Raw genomic sequence first — 18,459 nt, forward strand, 5'->3', positions numbered from 1 at the left:
CACATTGCAGAAAAACAAATTTTCAAATGACAATCCCTGACATCTTTTGCTGAGTTTATATCAACTTGTAATTTTCTGCTTCTTCACAGCTACACAACATAATGTATTTGTGGTCTTATTGTACTTTTCTGTTTTCTTTCAGAATAAAATACTAATAAAAATGCTGACTTGGTGAGACATCACCCATTGAACACTCAACAAAGAGTGATTATTCAAACATCATGAGTACAAAAAGACACACAAAAAAGGGGAAAGAGGAAAAGACTTAGCTGGGAATCTTTGGATTTTGTTACTGTGGAAGTCGAGGGAAATTATTCAGAAAGAAAAGGAGAAAAAAGGTGGTTCACTAATGACCTACTGTTTGATGTTTCTTCTCAGGTCTTAAGGAGATTCAGTCCTTATAACATCCAAAAGAGATGCAGGTAAAAAAAATATTAAAGAGCTCTAATGTACAAAACCATGTATACACTCACTTAATGCATGTGACAACCCTTTTATTTCTCTGTAATCTACTTTTATGATCTTTCAAGTTTCTTTTTTTTTACATTTTCAAACAATATACCACTTTTGTGTTCACTGGTCCATTCACGAACAGAGAAAAAAATAAATAAAAAAAAAATAAATTCGCTGATGGTCTCCATGTATCGTATCAGAGAGTCTCCATTAGTTAAACCTCTTCTTCTTCCAAACAGACACACACTCACATCCACACCCAGAGCCTCTCATGATCAAACACACAAAAGTCGAGGCGTCTCTTGAGCCGACCTCACTCAAGACGGTGCGTCTCCTGAGAAGCGCCTGAGGGCCAGAGATTTGAGGGCGGAAAGCTTTTAAAGCCAATTAAATGGGGCTTCTTAGAGCACCGGTGCTCCCTTTTAATGCCAAACCGAGAGCTTTGCAAGCAACTATACAAACCATTTTACCCCCAACGACACTGCTTAGAGTTAAGTTTCCAACTCTCTGCCTTTTTCCCGTTTCCTAAATTTTACAGAGAAATTACTGGTTGTAGAGTGAAGAGCTCTGTTTCAGCTTCAAACCTGTAATTTTCACCATTGAAATCCGCAAATTATTTAGCCCAAGACCATTATCTTACTAGTAATAACAGTCTAAATGGTAACTTTTCAAGGCATGTTTTAACTTTTGTTTCAGTGGGGTATTTGAGTTCCTCTATATTCACTTGAAGAACAGTTTGATCAGGAAAGGAGGAAAAGGCGTTTTAACTTTCATGTGACAGGGCAAATCTAAGGGCTAAAGGAGCAAATCCCCCTCCTTTTTTTCCCCGTTTCCTCCTCTCCTTCAAACGTCAGTCGCCCTCCTTCCTTCTCTCCGTCCCATAGAGCTTGTTGACAGTGCAGACAGCCAGACTCCTTAATTCCTCTCTTACTCTGTTAATCTGTCATCTTTATCAGGCCGGGGAGGAGGGAGAGCAGGAGAGTGGACCGCGAGGAGCCGAGGGAGCAGCGGGGCGGGGGTGTGACAGGTGGGGACGTGGGGTGGGCCGCAGCCACAGCCCCCCGATCAATCTCCACATTACAGCTGACAGAATGGTGCTAATAACTTATTGATCCCCCTCCGTGCGCCGGGGCCTCCGCCGGCCCTGAAAGCCCTGCCATTGATTGGCTTACGGGCCGATGCAGCTGGGAGAGGGAGCAGGTGGGAGAGCAGGGCAGGGAGGGATGGGGTTAGCCGATGGAGGCGCCTCTGATCATGCTGAGAGGAGGATGCACTGCCACCAACATGTGCAAATCAAATGGCAAAAGGCACTTTTTTTCAGGCTCAAATTTCAAGAGAGAGAGAGAGAGAGAGAGAGAGAGAGTGAGTGAGTGAGTGAGTGAGTGAGTGAGTGAGTGAGTGAGTGAGTGAGTGAGCGAGTGATGGATGGACGGACAGACAAACATTTGCTTAGTCAGCATCAGGACCAGTAAGTGACTGAATTCTGACTATAATTTCACTTCACAGGCTGATAAAGCAACATAAAGCTCTTTGTGATGATGCAGCTAACCTCTTACAAGAGCAAAACGTGAAGAATACACAATTTAAAACCAGAAAAACACATTATGCTTGAACTGATTTCTGTTAGAATCAGTCAGAAATCAGTCACCTGCTTCCCTCTGCGTACCAAACCATCAGATTGGATCTGGAAAGTTTGCAGTCTGATGCATGTCCTGCTGAAACCTGAGAAGGCCGACATGCTAGCAGACCTACAGTAGCTTTACAATGTCAACAGGGTTGATTCTCTAATGTTTTATGCTGTCTAGTATATCCCAACATCTATTTATTCATTTAAAATCTCTGATTCACAATGCCACAGAAGCAAAAAAATATTTTTGTGCTTCATCTCTAATGAAAGTAACGAACATTTAGAGTAACTCACAACAAATCAAACAAAAGACTGTTTCATATTTCTTGCATAAGCGACTTTGTTTTTAAATAAAGAAGATTATATAAGTCCGTCTGATCTGTGTGACCAGAGCTTTGGGAAAATGAGACTGCTGATTCATGTTCTCTGACGTTGCCCTGAAGACAAGTCCTTTCAGTCTAAGGTGTTTTATTGGATTTTAGAGTTAATGAATACAAATGCTTCTCTCTGTTCTGCTGTGGGCTTATTAGCGGAGAAGACAACATAACTATAGAAAAAACGACAGGAAAAGAGCAGCCGGGGTTTTCAGCAACCAGAACAACAATATTAAATGTCACAATAAACAGCATGATTCAATCATGTTTTTAATTTAATTTGGCAGAGCATGAGATTCTGAATATTCACATGATCAAATAATGTGCTTTATCTCCCCACAATCCTAAATCAATATGCATTTTAAAGCTTTCAGATTAGTTTTTAATTTTAAGTTCTTCTTAGGTTGAAAATGAAGCACATGCGCTGTTTGTCACTAAAATCACTCACGACTTTTGAGAAGACCACATTAAGACCACATTAATAGGTTTCTGTTGCTATGCTGCCATAAATCTGTTTGTGCCCTATTTGTTTTTGTTTATTATTTTTAGTATGTCTTTAAGCTGGTGTTCTCAGTGTAAACAGTCTTATTTGCATGCACTTAAATTATTTTACAGTCTGTTGGGTAATAATGTCAGTCTTCCTGTATGATCTGTATGATAATAAACTTGCTACTCAATTCAACATGTCCATCAACCAGCAGAATGTACTTTCCAGCTCTTTTTAAGAGTGTAGTAAAAACGCAATAAAGATTTTATGTATGAGCGGAGATGTCTTCGTGATTCTTGCATGTTTTGCTGTATTTAAAGCTAGTAGCGCTGTCAAGTAACTCGAGGCACTCTGGTTTTTCTCTCTTTACGTTTTACAACCCTTAGTGAAAAAAATTGCATGATCAAAATTGCGTTTTGCGGCTGGGTTTGTTAAGAAAAAGCTAAACGGGGCGCAAGTGAGAAAAAAATCTGATTGGTGCGTCTTTAATTGCCACACATTCAACTTCATCTGCACATGGTGAACATCAAACATGCAACATAGCACTAATGAAACCAATATGGCGGCTACATTTGGATGCCCTGGTTTATTTTGTACCAACAACTGAAACACATTTCTATTTGCTTTGCGTTAAGCTCAGGTGTTTTTCTTTGATTAAACAGAAGCTTTCAGGCATAAGGGAAAAAAAAATATTTAAGATATTTTATGAAAGCATTACCAATATATTGCTTTCAAGTGAATTTATGTGTTTATATCGGAACAGTTAAAACATCCTATACAAATATACCTGCCTGCTTTTAAAAACTTGCATCACTTAGACATGTTTGCCTTGAAAACATGCTAAACGACAAAAACAACTGAATATCTGATAATAATTTATCGATTTAATCATAACAGCATTTTTCTGTCCCTTTTGTTCATGGACGCTGCATACATACGTACATAAAACTCATAAAACTCACTCGTCATTATAGTGACATGAAGTTTTTAAAGGACCTTGAACCAAGAATGTGGCTAGAAATTATTTAGCTCTTCTAAATGAAGAGTTAATTTCACAACTTTGTATTTATATCATCTTTAAATAAATTATCTGTAAGAACTGTTTTTACGAACTGTTTTTACCTTTTTGAAGTAAAGAGCTTTTTGATATAGCAGTGCACTAACACCTCTGTTAAGCAGTTTAATCTTTATAAACCCGTTTCCTGTGTGTTTTAGTAAGAGCAAGTTAAACATCACCGCTGATCCTAGCATGTCTGCTTTGATGAAAAAGTTCCTTTCTATGCTGTACAAACAATAACTTACTGGGAGAACTTTAAAAGCAATCCCCACTTACAATTAAGTAAGTCTGTGATGAACACGACAACCTGCAGATTCACACGCGAGCTAACACCTAAAAACCGTGCAGGGAAAGGTACGCATGCACTAACACACACATAAAAATGTGCCCCAAACCGCTGCTGCAATCCCCATCTCCCACACACACGCACGCACACCCCTACACGCACACGCCGACAGGCTGTAACTGCATCTGGGAGCCTGAGCGTGCAAGCGAGGGAGAGAGAGCGAATGGCGGCCCAAAAACACCTTATCTGCCTGTTTGAGTCTCTGGTCTGACCGCAGAGCCACAGTTTACAGTCTCCACAGGCAGCCAGACTCTCAACGTCGGCGCCCTGCTCCCTCCACCGCCTCCCCTCCCTCCGCTCCTCCACCTCTTTCCCACTTCTGTCTGAATAGCCAGTGGCTGTGGAGGGAGAGAGCGGACGATGGAGCGTGGAAGAGAAGGAGGGAGGCAGCCCTCCTGTCTGTCCCTCAGATTTAATTAATGACCCACTCCGGCTCAGAGACAACCCGGCAAGCCTGCTTCCCTTTGCTCCTGACCTCTGACACACACGCACACTGAACCTTTCTCCACCATCGTTACAGCTCTCCCTCCTCATGAACCACCGCCTCACTCATCAGCTTTCTTTTTCTCTTGATTTCCAAACGTTTCTTCCATCGGTATCCTCTCTCACTGCTGCGGACTTTTAACCTGTCCTTCACAGTTCGCTTGCTAACACTTCAGGTAGAGAATGTCAAACACTGGGATGGACGGGGTGCACACAATTTGATAGCAGGAAGCTGGTTTTAATATCTCATCTTTCGCTTGTACTTCATACACGTCTCAGCCATCTGTGTTTGGCTGCAGCTTGTGTTGACGGTGCGTAGGCATGTCTTTATGGCTACGTGTTGGTCGTGTTTTAGAAAAATTTGCGTCTAATTTCACTGGCAGACAGAATTAGAGCCAGTGGCTGATCGGATTGGACTTGTTTACAGACACAAATCGAGCTGCTTAGCCTGCCTGTTAAATCTCCCTTTAATGCTCAAACAGGCAGATTTTAGGGTCTTGTCATAGGGCGTGCTGCGCTAACACCGTCCCCCTCATCATCACCCCAGGTTTACCTCAACCTACTTTTTTCCTCCTTCATTAGAAAGAACAAAAAATCTGTTTCAGGGTTTAAAAATCTCCATTAGCTGATTAAGACAGATTTTTGGGAGGAGGGGAGAAATCTGTCCCAAACGGGGGTCTAAGACTTTGCATAAGCTGATTGTGCCACAGTCTGATAGCCTCCTCCTTCTAACAGCTCCACCTGATATCGCAGGCACCGTATGGTCAATTAATCCAGCAGACAGAGGAGGAGAGCGCACAGGGAGAGGTGTCAGGTCGGGGTGATTACGCCACTTGCTGAGCCTGTAGCTAGTGGGGTCACCATGGAGAGGGTGGAACTACGGATAGACTTAAAGGAAATGTATTGGCTCCATAATGGCACCAGAATTGATTGATTGATCTAAACTTTGTTGGAATAGATAATGACATGTTTTTTTTGTATTTTTTTTATGCATTTCCCTACTTTATGTTGTCAGACTCATTCTATTTAAGTGGTTTATTGACTCTACGGGTCGGACACGGAGCAGGCCAGGTTGTGACCACTGAAATGAATCCTGTTTTTCTAAAAAAAATAACTATTGTTTTCAGAGTTAATTCATGGTCTACCAACAGGGATTATTACTTATTACAGGTTGGCTGGGATAACATTTCTGTTCTCTGATATTGAAATATATAGTGTTGTAAAAACATCGGGCATATGTTTTATTAAATGTTTACAGATGTAACTTTGAAGCAATATTTACTGGAGCTCAAACACTAAAACATACAACTAGTAAAAATTATTTTAGTAATTGGTTATTCCATTAATCATTCTGACAATTAATCAGATTTAAAAAAAATGGCACATTCTGGAGAGTTTTTTGTTGAACCACTTAATAATTTTATATGACATTAGAAATACATTAAAAGATGCAGATAAATGTCTTTTTTAAAAAAGAAAAAAAATTATTAGTAAATTTGAACCAGCTGAAGCTAAATCTATACCACTTGAAGAGTTTTGGCTAAAACACATCTACAGACAAAGATGTTTTTACATTAAACACACAATTTTCTCTTAACTGCTCCAAGTATGTTGCTTTTTTTTCTTCAGCAGATTGCCTCTTTTTGAGTCTGTTAGCGATCAATCGATTACTAAATTAGTTGACGAATGATTTAATAATCGATTCATCACGATTGATCCGATTAATCGTTTCAGCCCTAAATACAAAACACAATCCTTACCATTGAGTTTTGTAATACTAGTCAAAATGCGACAGTGACACCTGACACGGTGGTGAGCTCCGTTCGAGGCACAGTGACAAATGAATAACCTCAAACGGTTCACCTGACAAATAGCTGTAATTAAATGCAGTCTGTGTCCTATGAGTAAGCTGCAAGAAAGGCTATTAGCCTAATACATGCACACCATGGTAGCTGGGCTCACATGAAACCAGATTAAAAGCAAACAAAGCTATTTATTCTGAAGTAATTTAAAACAGGGGGTTTAACATGAAATCCTGGGGTGCGGCAGAGAATCTGGGAAGAACATTAGGCGATCAACTTAAGAGCGACCTTTAGGAAGGAGTAATAAGATTATCGTCAGTTCCCTCAGCTGAACAAATCAGCGTTAATTACAGAAAATGAAGCATGTACATGTGCAACAGGAGTTATAAAAGGTGGCATGTATCATCAAGCTAAATGCAAAGGGAGAGAGGTGCCTATAGAAGAGGAAAGAAACAGGAGAGAAGGAAGATTGTGGGTTTCCTACCTGTGTGTCGAGTACTGGTGCTGTGGTCAGAGGCTGACTGCTCCTCGGGCATACCGTGCTGTCTGGTGTGGTGCAGGTTGGAGATAATTGTAGAGAGGTCACCGTCCCGACTGGAACAAACACACACAGGAAGGGACAGCGCACTGAGAAAGAAGCTACAAACTTAGAAAAACAAACAAAAAAAAACACGTTCCTTCGACCAGATTTAACCAGAGAAATCCTCGACTCAGATAGAGCGGCGCTCAACTAAACACAGACTCAGCTGCTACAGGTGGCCGTCCTGTCGGCTGCCTCTTAGCTCTGAGGTCTGTAATACACTCTGACAGACTACCGTATCCAGCACTTTCAGCTCTCATCCCTGCTCATCTTACGCACTAAGATGTATTAATGAACATATTCACAACTCATAAGTAGTTTAGCAGCTTAAAACCTTAACATGGATCTTTTTAAACCGTAGTTACTGATGGCCGCTTCTCAGAAATATGATAACTACATACTGTGAAAAGTTGTCTTAATATTTATATATTCCATCAAATGACAGTGTCAAACCCATAGCCTTTACTGTTATATTTAGTAATAAGTAATGTTTAGCACAAAAAACAACACAATTTTAGCTGAAGGTTTTACTTCGACCTTAACATGAGGTTCCTCGTAAGCAAAGGAGTCCAAAAGCACCATGTTGTTTCCTTCAACACCAGAAGTAGGATTAGGAGAACAGTTTGCAGGTCAGACCTCCATTTGATTGAGCTGTGTCCTTCCAAATTTTCTATTTGCCGTTTTTCTAAACTCCTTCTCACACAACTGTGACATGGAGGCGTTTCATTTGCAGTCTGATTACCATCCTGATTGCATTAAAATGGAATAATCATAGGAAATAGGTGCTTAGCGCTTGAGGGGCGTATGGCAGCGCCGGAATATGAGTTGTTAGTGTTGTGGCAAACAATCTCTATGGAAGCTGAATAAACCCTGGTTTAAGGTTTAAATATAATTTACTGATATGGTCAGTGCCGTTAACAACTGTTCATACCCTTCAAACCTTTTCACATTTTTTATGATGCAACTACAAACTTCAACTTGTTCCATGTGGTTTTATGTGACAGACCAACACCGCAATATTGCATAATTCTAAATATAATTTATTGATGTCAAACGAAATGATTTGTAAAGTTTTCACAAGATTTTTAAATATGCATTATCCCTTTGTGTTCACCCTCTTTTACTCTGACACCCAAAATAAAACAAAATGTTTTTAAAAGTCACCATCTGCGTGTAATTTTTTCATCCCATAATAAATGCAATTTAATTGGCAATACGAGGCTAAACTTGAAACTTGATGTTTACCAGAGGTCCATGATTTCAACTAAGACTTTACATTTTGATACTATTAATTAAACCTGCATTGAAAATATCAATTATCCCCAGTTTCCTGAAAACTGTCTAGCTTTATCTGTGAGTTTTAGCATCTCAGCTACTAAAGATGGTGCTACAATCAAATGTTAGCATTAGTGGAATTTAGAGCCCATTCAAAGGGCAAAGTATGTTATTAACACATAACATTTGAACAATCCTACCAAATATCCCATCTGAGAAGTCAATTACAATATTCTGGTAATGTTTTGAACACTTATCATGACCGTGATTCAATAAATATTGTGCAACTCTAACGTTCTCAAGTGATCTCCATGCAATGTTCCTGAAGTTGAGCTTTTCTGTCAAGAGGAATGGTGAAAAGAAACAGTCTTAAGATGTACAAAGCTGGCAGAGATGTGCCTGAAGCTATAATTGTTGTGAAAGGTGGTGCTACAAAGTGCTGACTCTGGGGGACACAAAATATTTGAAAGCAACACATTATTTTCCTTCCAGTTAACAACTGCACTACTGTTGATCTGTCTCTAAAGATCCAGACAAAACCTTGACATTCGTGGTTTAAAGAAAATCAACTTAGGAACATTTCAATGGGCATCAATGCTTTTGCAAAGCAATGTGCTCCTAAATATTAGACTTGCATTGTTACATTTTGTTTTTTCAGTTAATAAACGTTGTGCTGGATTTAAACTTCACATATCAGCAGCATCCATTGATTCAAAACAAAAATCTCATTTAAATCCTTGAATGGTCTCCCTATCGAAATCCTCTTTGAAGTAGGTTTTGGTACGACACGGTAAGAACAGTTTAACGGGGAAGAAGCGGTGAATGGTTCTTAGCTGCCACCACCGTGACGAGGCCACACTGTTTGCGGCTGCTGGATTTGGGTTTTTTTACAGTCCCATGATTACAGGCTCCCACTGTAATGTCAGGCTTTTGGTCGCCAGGCTGTTTTCCACACACTAACAGTAAAGCTGAAGGGTAGTACTGAGGGCGTCACGCTGGCCTCACCAGTCACCTCTCAGTCACAGAGAGCCAGTGACTCAGAAAACAGCCCCAGACAAAACAGCCCCCTTTGGTTGCTAGGCAGGAAGACGCTTGATTGGACTTTGACTTCAGACTTTTTCAACTAATTACAGACTTCATTTTTAGGGTGTAGCTTGCTAAAATTGGTAGCTGTCTGTGTCTGAGAGCCCCGTGATTTTCTTCCAAAAGAAAACGAGAAACAAAGAAGGTTTGTTAAAAGTCGTACAATAACGTATTATCCAGGGAGTCCAGCAACAAAACACAACCTCCACAAACACTACGATGCACCAGCATAAGAAACTGCAGCCAAGTCAATCAGTCAGTTAGCTGCTTTATAACACCACCCTCTGTCCATCATTTAAAGTGATCATGATAATGCCATCCTGAACTTCTCAGAGAGGTGACGGGGTTATTATCCCATGGCGAAGTGGCTCCTCTAAGCCATGAACGCCAAGGACATTGTTAGTTAGGTAATTAGTGCACTTCTCTTGAGCTGTCCCGCCTCAGCTTGGGCTAATGAGGGCTTAGCCCTATCCCCACCCACCTCTGCCCTCCCTCCACCATTCCTGTGGGTGGTGACAAGGTCATACTCAACTCATGGAAGATGGAGAGGGGGCTGGGGATGCGGTTTAAAACCCAGCCACCTGAGTCAGCGCTCCCTAAGGAGCTTCTGAGGCCACGGTAAACTGGGAAGGACGGGGGCCGTGGAGAGGATAGACGGGGTTATATGGAGGCTATTGGACCCGGTGGCTAAGTAGGACATGAGCCGCCTCCTTATCACCTGGGCGCATGCTGTAGACAATCATCTCATCCTCCCCTCATCCCTAAACTGGTCAATACAGGCCCTTCATCAGCACACACAGAGCAGACCCGCTGACCCCAGAGACAGAGGGATGAACTCAAAAATCTGTCCTGGATTTAACTGGTGTTCAACATCACTGATCATAGCAAAACCCAGGATGATTTGATCTGTCATCCTAAAACCTTTGAAATCTGTGCTGGTATATAACAGCTTGATTTATATAGCTACCCCACAGGGGGTGGAGCACATCTTGAATAGTTTGTTAGTATAACACAGGGCAACACAGAGACAAACTCACCCCTAAGGGCAATTAAAAGCCCTTTGGTGCTGAACTTGCTTGGTTTTGAACTACGGAAGGAAGCTGGAGTACCCAGAGAGAAAACAACCATGCACTTGGAGAACAGGCAAAGTCCACCTAAACCTCAGGCCTTGGTGATGTAAGACAGCAGTGCTAACACTATGTCACACCAAGCTCCAGTTAATAAAAGGTAAAATCACAAGTCTGAACATGGTAACTTCATGGTCAAAATATGTATTAAGTGCTACATTTACACATAAGAGCAATAAAAAAGCTAATATTCTTTAAGCTTTCAATGTAATGAACATAATGCAACACAAATGTGGCAAAAAAAACAAACAAAAAAAACTTTTCGATAAATTTCTGCATTGTTTGCAAATCTTTCTCATTAAAATGCATCAAATGAATCAACAACTACTTTCTTGGAGTTTAATGTCTTCAAACTCAGTAGAAACTGAAAAAAAATGTCAGTACATCTGGACAGACATTTTAGAGGACATGGAAAGGACACTCTTAAAAATTAACTCTTTATCTTTGCCTCTGGGAAGTTTAATAGGGACAACATTGCTGATTCCAGCATCAATACACTTTATGATCATTATATCTTTGAAAGTGCTGCGAGGAAAAATACTGTTTCATTTTGGATTGATGACAAATTTATCAAATTTATCAAAACAAAACTGGTACTACATCCCCGTCGAAAGCTCTCCCTTGGAATATTTGATGAGCTATGATCATTTTTCTAAGCGACAAGTAATGAGAACTTTGGCTCCATTTTTCTGCTTCACCAACTCCTCAGTCATTTCCCTGCTTTCAGATCACGTCAACATTTTTGGCTGATGTTACGTCCTGCTTCTCTTGTCTGCTTTATCTTTGTTTTCACACTTGATCATGTTTTGGTCAATAATCAACTTGACTTTTGTAGAAAACATATCTTAGGATTAGGAGAACAGTTTGCAGGTCAGCTCTTTGATGTTACAATTGAAATTCATTCCGTTTTCATAAGTGAGACTGGTTGGTTTATGGACATTAAAGACATTTAAAGTGAGCGACCGCCGCTGCAAAAGAGAATTGGGGAGAAAACAGGGCAACGTTAAAGCAAATCCTTCTTTCCTTATAAATGGATGTGCTTTCCTCAGCGTGTACTTCCCTAAAGTACATGCTGAAATTTAAACCAGCCCAAGCAACATAAAAAGCCTCTTCCACTCACATTAGGAGTCAGCTCAGTATAAATGCACAGTAGTGCCCCACTGTGGCATTGGCACATGAAGCTGAGGCAGCAGAGCTGGAGGTCACAGTGTGAGCTGGCAGAAGCTGGCAGCCCGGCACCCTGACGCCATGTCTCACACCAACGCTGGGAAGGCGCTGACAGTCAGACAGCAGGGATGTGAGGGTGTGCGAGGAGAAAGGGAAGCGAAGGAGACAGAGGAGCGGGGTTGTGAGTGCTGCATAACATCTGGTGCTTACAGGTTTGCCGGAGACAACAGCCGGAGTGTGCAGGCTGCTCCAACCGGTGCAGGTGGCCCAGCAGCAACACTCGAATACAGCCAGGCGAGATGCAATATTCACCAAGCAGAGCACAGAGAGGCTAACTTCTCAGCTGAAACACAAAAGTGGGAACCATTCTGTTTCTTTTCGGTAGTTACATTCATTTGTTTATTTATTTTTGATAGTTCGGCTGGTTCCCGTTGGTGAATTTGTTCACACAAGTCACGCTCCTCGCCATCGAATCAAGCGGGATTCAACTGTGAGCAGGCACGGTAATGAATAAATACAGAAATAGATACATAAATAAGTAAGAGTAGCCTAGCTACACTTCTCCCAGTTGTTCCTCTGCTGTACAGGCTGACATGAGGTCGATAAAGCAGCCAAGAGCAGAAAAAAAAATAAAAATACATTGAAACGGAATATACCGCAATGCTGCACCGAAGTTCCTCACACTCTGATTTCTGGAATGATATACATTTTACAAGCTGTCTTTTTAATATGTTTTTAATAATATTGAGAGATATTCATGTTTCAAGCAACATTTGATCCTTCATGAGTCCACAAAACTCCAACTTTACCTGATTTAGTATAATGTGAAGAGGACATTTTGAATGATAACATCTGTTTACTTCACAGCTAAAGAAGATAACCTCCCAGTTTCAGGCTCCAGTGACAATGCAAACATTATTTTTCAGCAAATATGTCTAAAATTATACAGTTCCATGCTGAAATAATGAATGTTTTGCTGTTAGCCGACACCCGATAAGCAGCTAAGATCTATTGACTGTGTTTCCATGGCAAACGCATGCAAACAAGGCCAACAAGTTTCAAAGTGGAAAGCTCAGCTAAAAAGCTATAAAACCTCCGAGCTCTCTAATTAGCGCTTCAGGGGCAGAGCCATTTCCAGTAATATCACGCTGTTCGTGACCCCTGACTGGCATAAGGTAATGACACGGCTGTTCGATAAATCCGGAGGACAAAATGTCAAACCCGTCACGCACAGAAAGTACGCTATCCGTTTATTTCTCTTAATTTTCTTTTCTTTTAGAGGAGTAGGAGTCAATGCTTCTCCAGGAAAAGATCTGATTTTGTGCAGAGAAGCTGAGATAGTCATATTCTCCGACAGGAATGAGGCAAGAATTTAGTCGACGTGTGACACCAATAAAATCTTCCAAATCTATGCATTATCATTAAGGTAATTCTTCCCACGTAAAATTGATGTAATGTTTGTGACAGAGACTGAAACAACAACATGTTCATTTCTACCAATCAGAAATACCAGGATGTTTGGGAGGGTTTTTATCTAGTTTTTAGATCCTGGAAGGAAGGCATCATCATCAGCTGCCAGATAATCACCCAGACTGAAACAAGCTGTAAAAATGGCTCTCCTCGGCTCTAGAGTAAGAGACCAAGAACGTCAGACTGTCCACTCTACAACCATCATATTCAACCCACAACCGTGTTTCATTGTGACAGTAGCCATAGTAATTTTGATAAGAGGAAGAAGAAGTGAAGTGTCTCTAAAAACTGTAACGTACTTTAATGCTGCGAACCAAAAGGTCAACGCATCGTTTGACTACAGCCATTCCACTCCAGAACCTTCTGATCCAGATCTTATAGTTGATATTAATTTGTGATACCATGAAGAAAAAATACACAAACCGCCTGCAGCACCGAAACTAAACCAAAGAAAGTTCTCCTCAGCTACGATGTTCCCAGAAGTGACACCTCCCTCCTTCTACCTTGCGGAGGTCCTGTCTGTAAACCCTTGAAAAAGTATTCATACAACCTGACCCGTTTCAAACCCGTCTCATTACAACCTCAACTGAGTTTATTGTGAATGTAATCTTGAAGGACAATCTCACACAGTCTAAATTTTTTATTTCCAATAAAAATCTGAAAAGAATGCCATATATTTATACTGAGCTCTAAAAGGTTGATGGACCAGGTTTCACAAGAAACAGCTACAAGAGCTGCAAGTCATAGAGCATCTCTGAACATCAATTTTTGAATCTTGTCAGATTTTTGGTTGGAAATCTGGACTTTGACTGGACCACACAATTAATGAGCATGCTTTGATCTAAACCATTTACTGAGGCTCCTGTACTATGCTTACGGTTATTTTCTGGTGGAAAGTGAATCTCTATCCCAGTCTGAAGTGTTTTTTAACCTCAAAGTGTTTTTTATCATCTCCAAATAGACTCTGACCATATTTCCTGTTTCTGACCAGAAGGAAAAAAAAGCATGATGCTGCTACCACCATGGATCTCTGTCTTAGTTTTTGGTCTCTTCTGGCACATACTGTGGCAAGTTGGAAACAAAACTTCATATGGCTTTCTTCTTGCCACCCTTCCATAAAAGTCAGATTGGTAAATAGCACAACAAGTAGTTGGTAGATTCCCTGATCTACTGTATGATAGAGAGACAGTTATTGTGACGGAAAATATTGGTCTCTCACATGAAATCCCAATAAAATACTCCCAGAGTTTCTGGTTGTAATTTGACAAATTTTATAACCTTGCCAAATTTCTTGATTTAACTATCTGGTGGTTTAGAACGCTGAAGACAATGAAACTAATTTATTCAAGAACAAGTGAACCAAATATAAAAAATAAAAAATAGGAAATCGATTAAATCTGTAAATAATCTGTGAAAGGAGAACAGAACGACAGAACTTTTTTCAAAACACATTTCTGACTGATCTAAAAGCCTCTTTATGCTAATTAACCAGAAAAGTCAAAACTGCAAGTTAGCCCTCACTCTAACTTTATTAAAAACAAGAGCAGAGGGAGAGCGCTGGAGCAGCACAAAAGATCCGTTTCTCAGTCAGGAACAGAAAATTGCCATGACATATTTGATGTATGTATTAGAGTACAGTAATAGTAGACAAGTTGATACAGCTGAGTGGGTGTGACAGACCTCCCGTCAGCCCCGATGATGTGAGGGAGAGACAGCACAGATACACTGACACATGTACACAGAGGCCCTGTATTTTTCACATCCATTGACCAAATCCAATTTGTTAAGACCCTTCTACGACTCACTTACGAAGCTGCGGTCAATGGAAATCACATTTTCATGATTGGACATCCCATTATCCTGTTTGTCCAGACCCACGTCGGAGGGATAAAGCCTGGCCCAGACAGATGCCAACGACAGACCGGAGCTACGGCTCCAGCGTGTCCGCCGCCTTTCAAAAGGGTAAAAACCTGATATATTAGTCATAAGTGTTCTTTAAATTCATTATCATCTTAACACGCCAGCGGCACAAGTGTCAGGGGGAGGGGAGGCCCTCTTAAACGAGGTTAGTGGATCCACTTTAAAGCTTCACAGTAGCTGTGCTGTCCGCTGCGTCACACGCAAGCCTCAAGACGAAAAAAAACATCCCCCGTTTAACGAGGTTGCAGACGAGCTGTTTGTGATGCAGATGGGGATTTTCTGAGTTCATCAATGAATGGATTCAGCTTCATATCGGCCAAATACATCTCATACCAAAAAAACTCTTACATGGATGCAATGTGAGCAGAAAATCCACATGGTAATGATGAAACCGGAAATCGAGACAAATTAAAAAGAAATCTACAACCTCATGAGTTTTGGAAGATTGTGTGAGTTTGAACATCATTTCAGGTCTTTGTACTTCCTCTGCTGAGTGGTGCAGAGTTTCAGGGGGTAGAGATGAACTCCATCACAGGTACGAATTAATTACAAAATCAAACTAAAATTACCCGTCATTAAGCCATGTAAAACAGATCATAGTACAACACCAAACATAAAGGTAAGCCATACTAAGAGCTTCGTTCTAATCAACATCCTCCAATCAAGCTGCTCCCCATCAACACGCAGCTTAAGATGAAGCAGACAGAAACTCAGCCAAGAAATATACAAGATATAAAAAGCAGCAGCATTAACATATAAACAGCTTCAAGCTTTCATTAGCTGGTCCAAGCCCAGATTTAGCATGTGTTATTGAGGCATGGCTCCCTCTCTGTCTGAAAGATGTGCCAATTGTACCCAAGTGTTCAGCAAATGGTGCTGATCAAGGATTGTTTGAAAGATTAGTCCCTCTCAGTCTAGCAAGCCAAGCCACCACGTTGTGAGTAGTTTTTAAAAATCTCAGCCTAGCTTTGTGTGCACACCTTGCAAAACCGTATGACAAGGTTTGATAAAAAAACAAATTTGGGTTTTCCTGAACAATCCAAGACTGTCTTGCCCCTTTCAATGACACCGAGTGATTGTATTGGCTGCTGCAGCTCATGGCACTAGCAATGCATTTTATGATGTACAAAGCAAAGTGTTGAGTTTATGAAGGAGAGCTGTCTTTGTGAAAGTTTTATCTCAACACCCCCAACTGAAACTGCACTGAAACATGTTATCAACAAATTATCGGTGACTCATATCAAAACAGAGAGTAGAAACGCTAACTGAAGTTATCCAGTCTAACAAACCCCTTTGGATAATAACAAAGTTTATTGAAAATTGTAGCTGTACCTATTCGGATACAGAAAACAAAGATTAAGTTATGCAGGTTCTAGATGTGGCATTGTAAAAAATAATCTTTGTAGTTTTTGGATATGTTGGTACAACATATCCTGGGCTTCCTGTAGATACTATGATAAGAACAAAACAGTTTTCATTTTTTAGGAAAAACTAACAGCTACGCTGACAACATCAGTGTTCAATGTGTTAAAAGCCACATATTTCAAATACAAATCATGTAATACTGATAGTGTGTTTTATCAGACAGAGAGACTGAATATTTGCTAAATTACTCAGATCAGTGTAGGGGACAAAAAAATCCTAACAGGGCCATTCCTCTATGAGACACAATATTTCTGCTCACAGGAAAAAGAACAAAACCATTTTAGAAAGTGACGCATGGAATTTACTTCATATTAATTTTATAAAATAAACAAAATAAAGATGGACAGAACCAAAGCTCCAGAAACTGAAGGCTTTTCAGAAGCACAGCTGCTTTTTTTCATGTCAAGAAGAAGAACCTGTTCCCAGACGGTATTGTCGTTACAACTTAGAGGTGCCTTACCTTTTTCTCATGATACTGTAATGCAAATCCTCCTCCTGCTTGATGTGGGCATGATCCCCGCTGGCCCGCTCGCTGCCTTCGCTGTCGTCACTGCTGAAAATTGAAGCCAGTTCCTTCTTGGGCACCCGGTTGGGTGGAAGAGGGATGGTGCGTTTCTCTGCCAAGCGCCCGCGGTTCTGCAAATCACACAACAGGAGGAAGTTTAGCAAGTAAATCCAGACAACTCAGAAACACTTAGGAAACTTGTTTCATGTATATTTATTAAACAGAAACTACAAATGAGTGTTGTTTTAAAATACACAAGCAAAAATTAGGTCACCAATATTTTATTGTGATGATAATTAATGGTTTTCTTAAAATGCGGACAGCTTCTTTTATCAGCTTCACTTTATATATGATATAAAATGAAAAAATAATCTAAAATGTTTATTAATAAAGTCATACATAGTTATTCTGCTCAACAGTAATTAAATGAGCAGTAATATATTTGTCAACTTAGAGGCTCTGGATCAATATGTTGTCATTTCAACTCTTCTTCCTCCAGCTGATACTTATGAGTTTCAACCATTACATATCAGCTTATTTCTCTTAGAGCTACTTTTTGTTTACAAAGTTCTGGACACTAATAACAGGAAAAAATGCTCCAATCTTAAGTATAATTTAATCTAATTGCGAACTGTTATATAAGGTTTTATTTTTCACCCCGTTTCCCCATTCCCAGTTAGGGCAACTTTTATTTTAAAAAAATGACAGCTTATGTTTCTGATCAAACCAAAATAACTCTCTGCATCCTCCTGTTGGTAGATCTCATTTATTGGCTCAACAAACCTAATTTCCTAATAGCGGATGATGATTGGATCAGGCTGTCATGGACGGTACGAAACGTTCTTTAGGCCATTATCAATTGACACGCGGTTGGTACAAAAGCTCCCATGGCCAATGGCAGATGGCTCCATTTTGTCCACAAAAAAAAAAAATATTGACAAATTTCACGACAATGATTTGAAAAACAGTGATCATTTTACAATATATGAAACCTAAGAAACTTATAAGAAATGTATAAATTGGGCGTGCATGTGGTGGCGCAGGGGGTTAGCAAGCCCCACGTTTGGAGGCCTTAGTCCTCGACGCGGATGTCGCGGGTTCGACTCCCGGTCCCGACGACCTTTGCCGCATGTCTTCCCCCCTCTCCTCACCCTTCTGCCTACTGTCGAAAAAATACGAGCCACTGGCGCCATAAAAACTCTTCGGAGAAAAAAAGAAATGTATAAATTAATATTTTAGAAAGATTTTTTGGTTTTATATGTTCTGCACATATTAAAC

The 18,459-nt window shown here is 40.4% G+C and overlaps 1 protein-coding gene across 3 annotated transcripts in view; it reads right to left on the reverse strand.

The window, feature by feature from the left end:
- The window catches only part of samd11 (sterile alpha motif domain containing 11), a 66,899-nt gene that overhangs the window by 29,778 nt on the left and 18,662 nt on the right, over nt 1-18,459 (reverse strand). For all 3 annotated transcript variants that reach the window (XM_032572602.1, XM_032572593.1, XM_032572611.1), the window contains exons 3-4: nt 17,137-17,312; nt 7,114-7,223 (exon numbers count right to left, since the gene is read on the reverse strand). In XM_032572602.1, coding sequence (XP_032428493.1) covers nt 7,114-7,223; nt 17,137-17,312 — 286 coding nt within the window. The remainder of the gene's footprint in view (nt 1-7,113; nt 7,224-17,136; nt 17,313-18,459) is intronic.

This window comes from Xiphophorus hellerii, chromosome 1, assembly GCF_003331165.1.
Source record: "Xiphophorus hellerii strain 12219 chromosome 1, Xiphophorus_hellerii-4.1, whole genome shotgun sequence".
Lineage (NCBI taxonomy): Eukaryota > Metazoa > Chordata > Actinopteri > Cyprinodontiformes > Poeciliidae > Xiphophorus > Xiphophorus hellerii.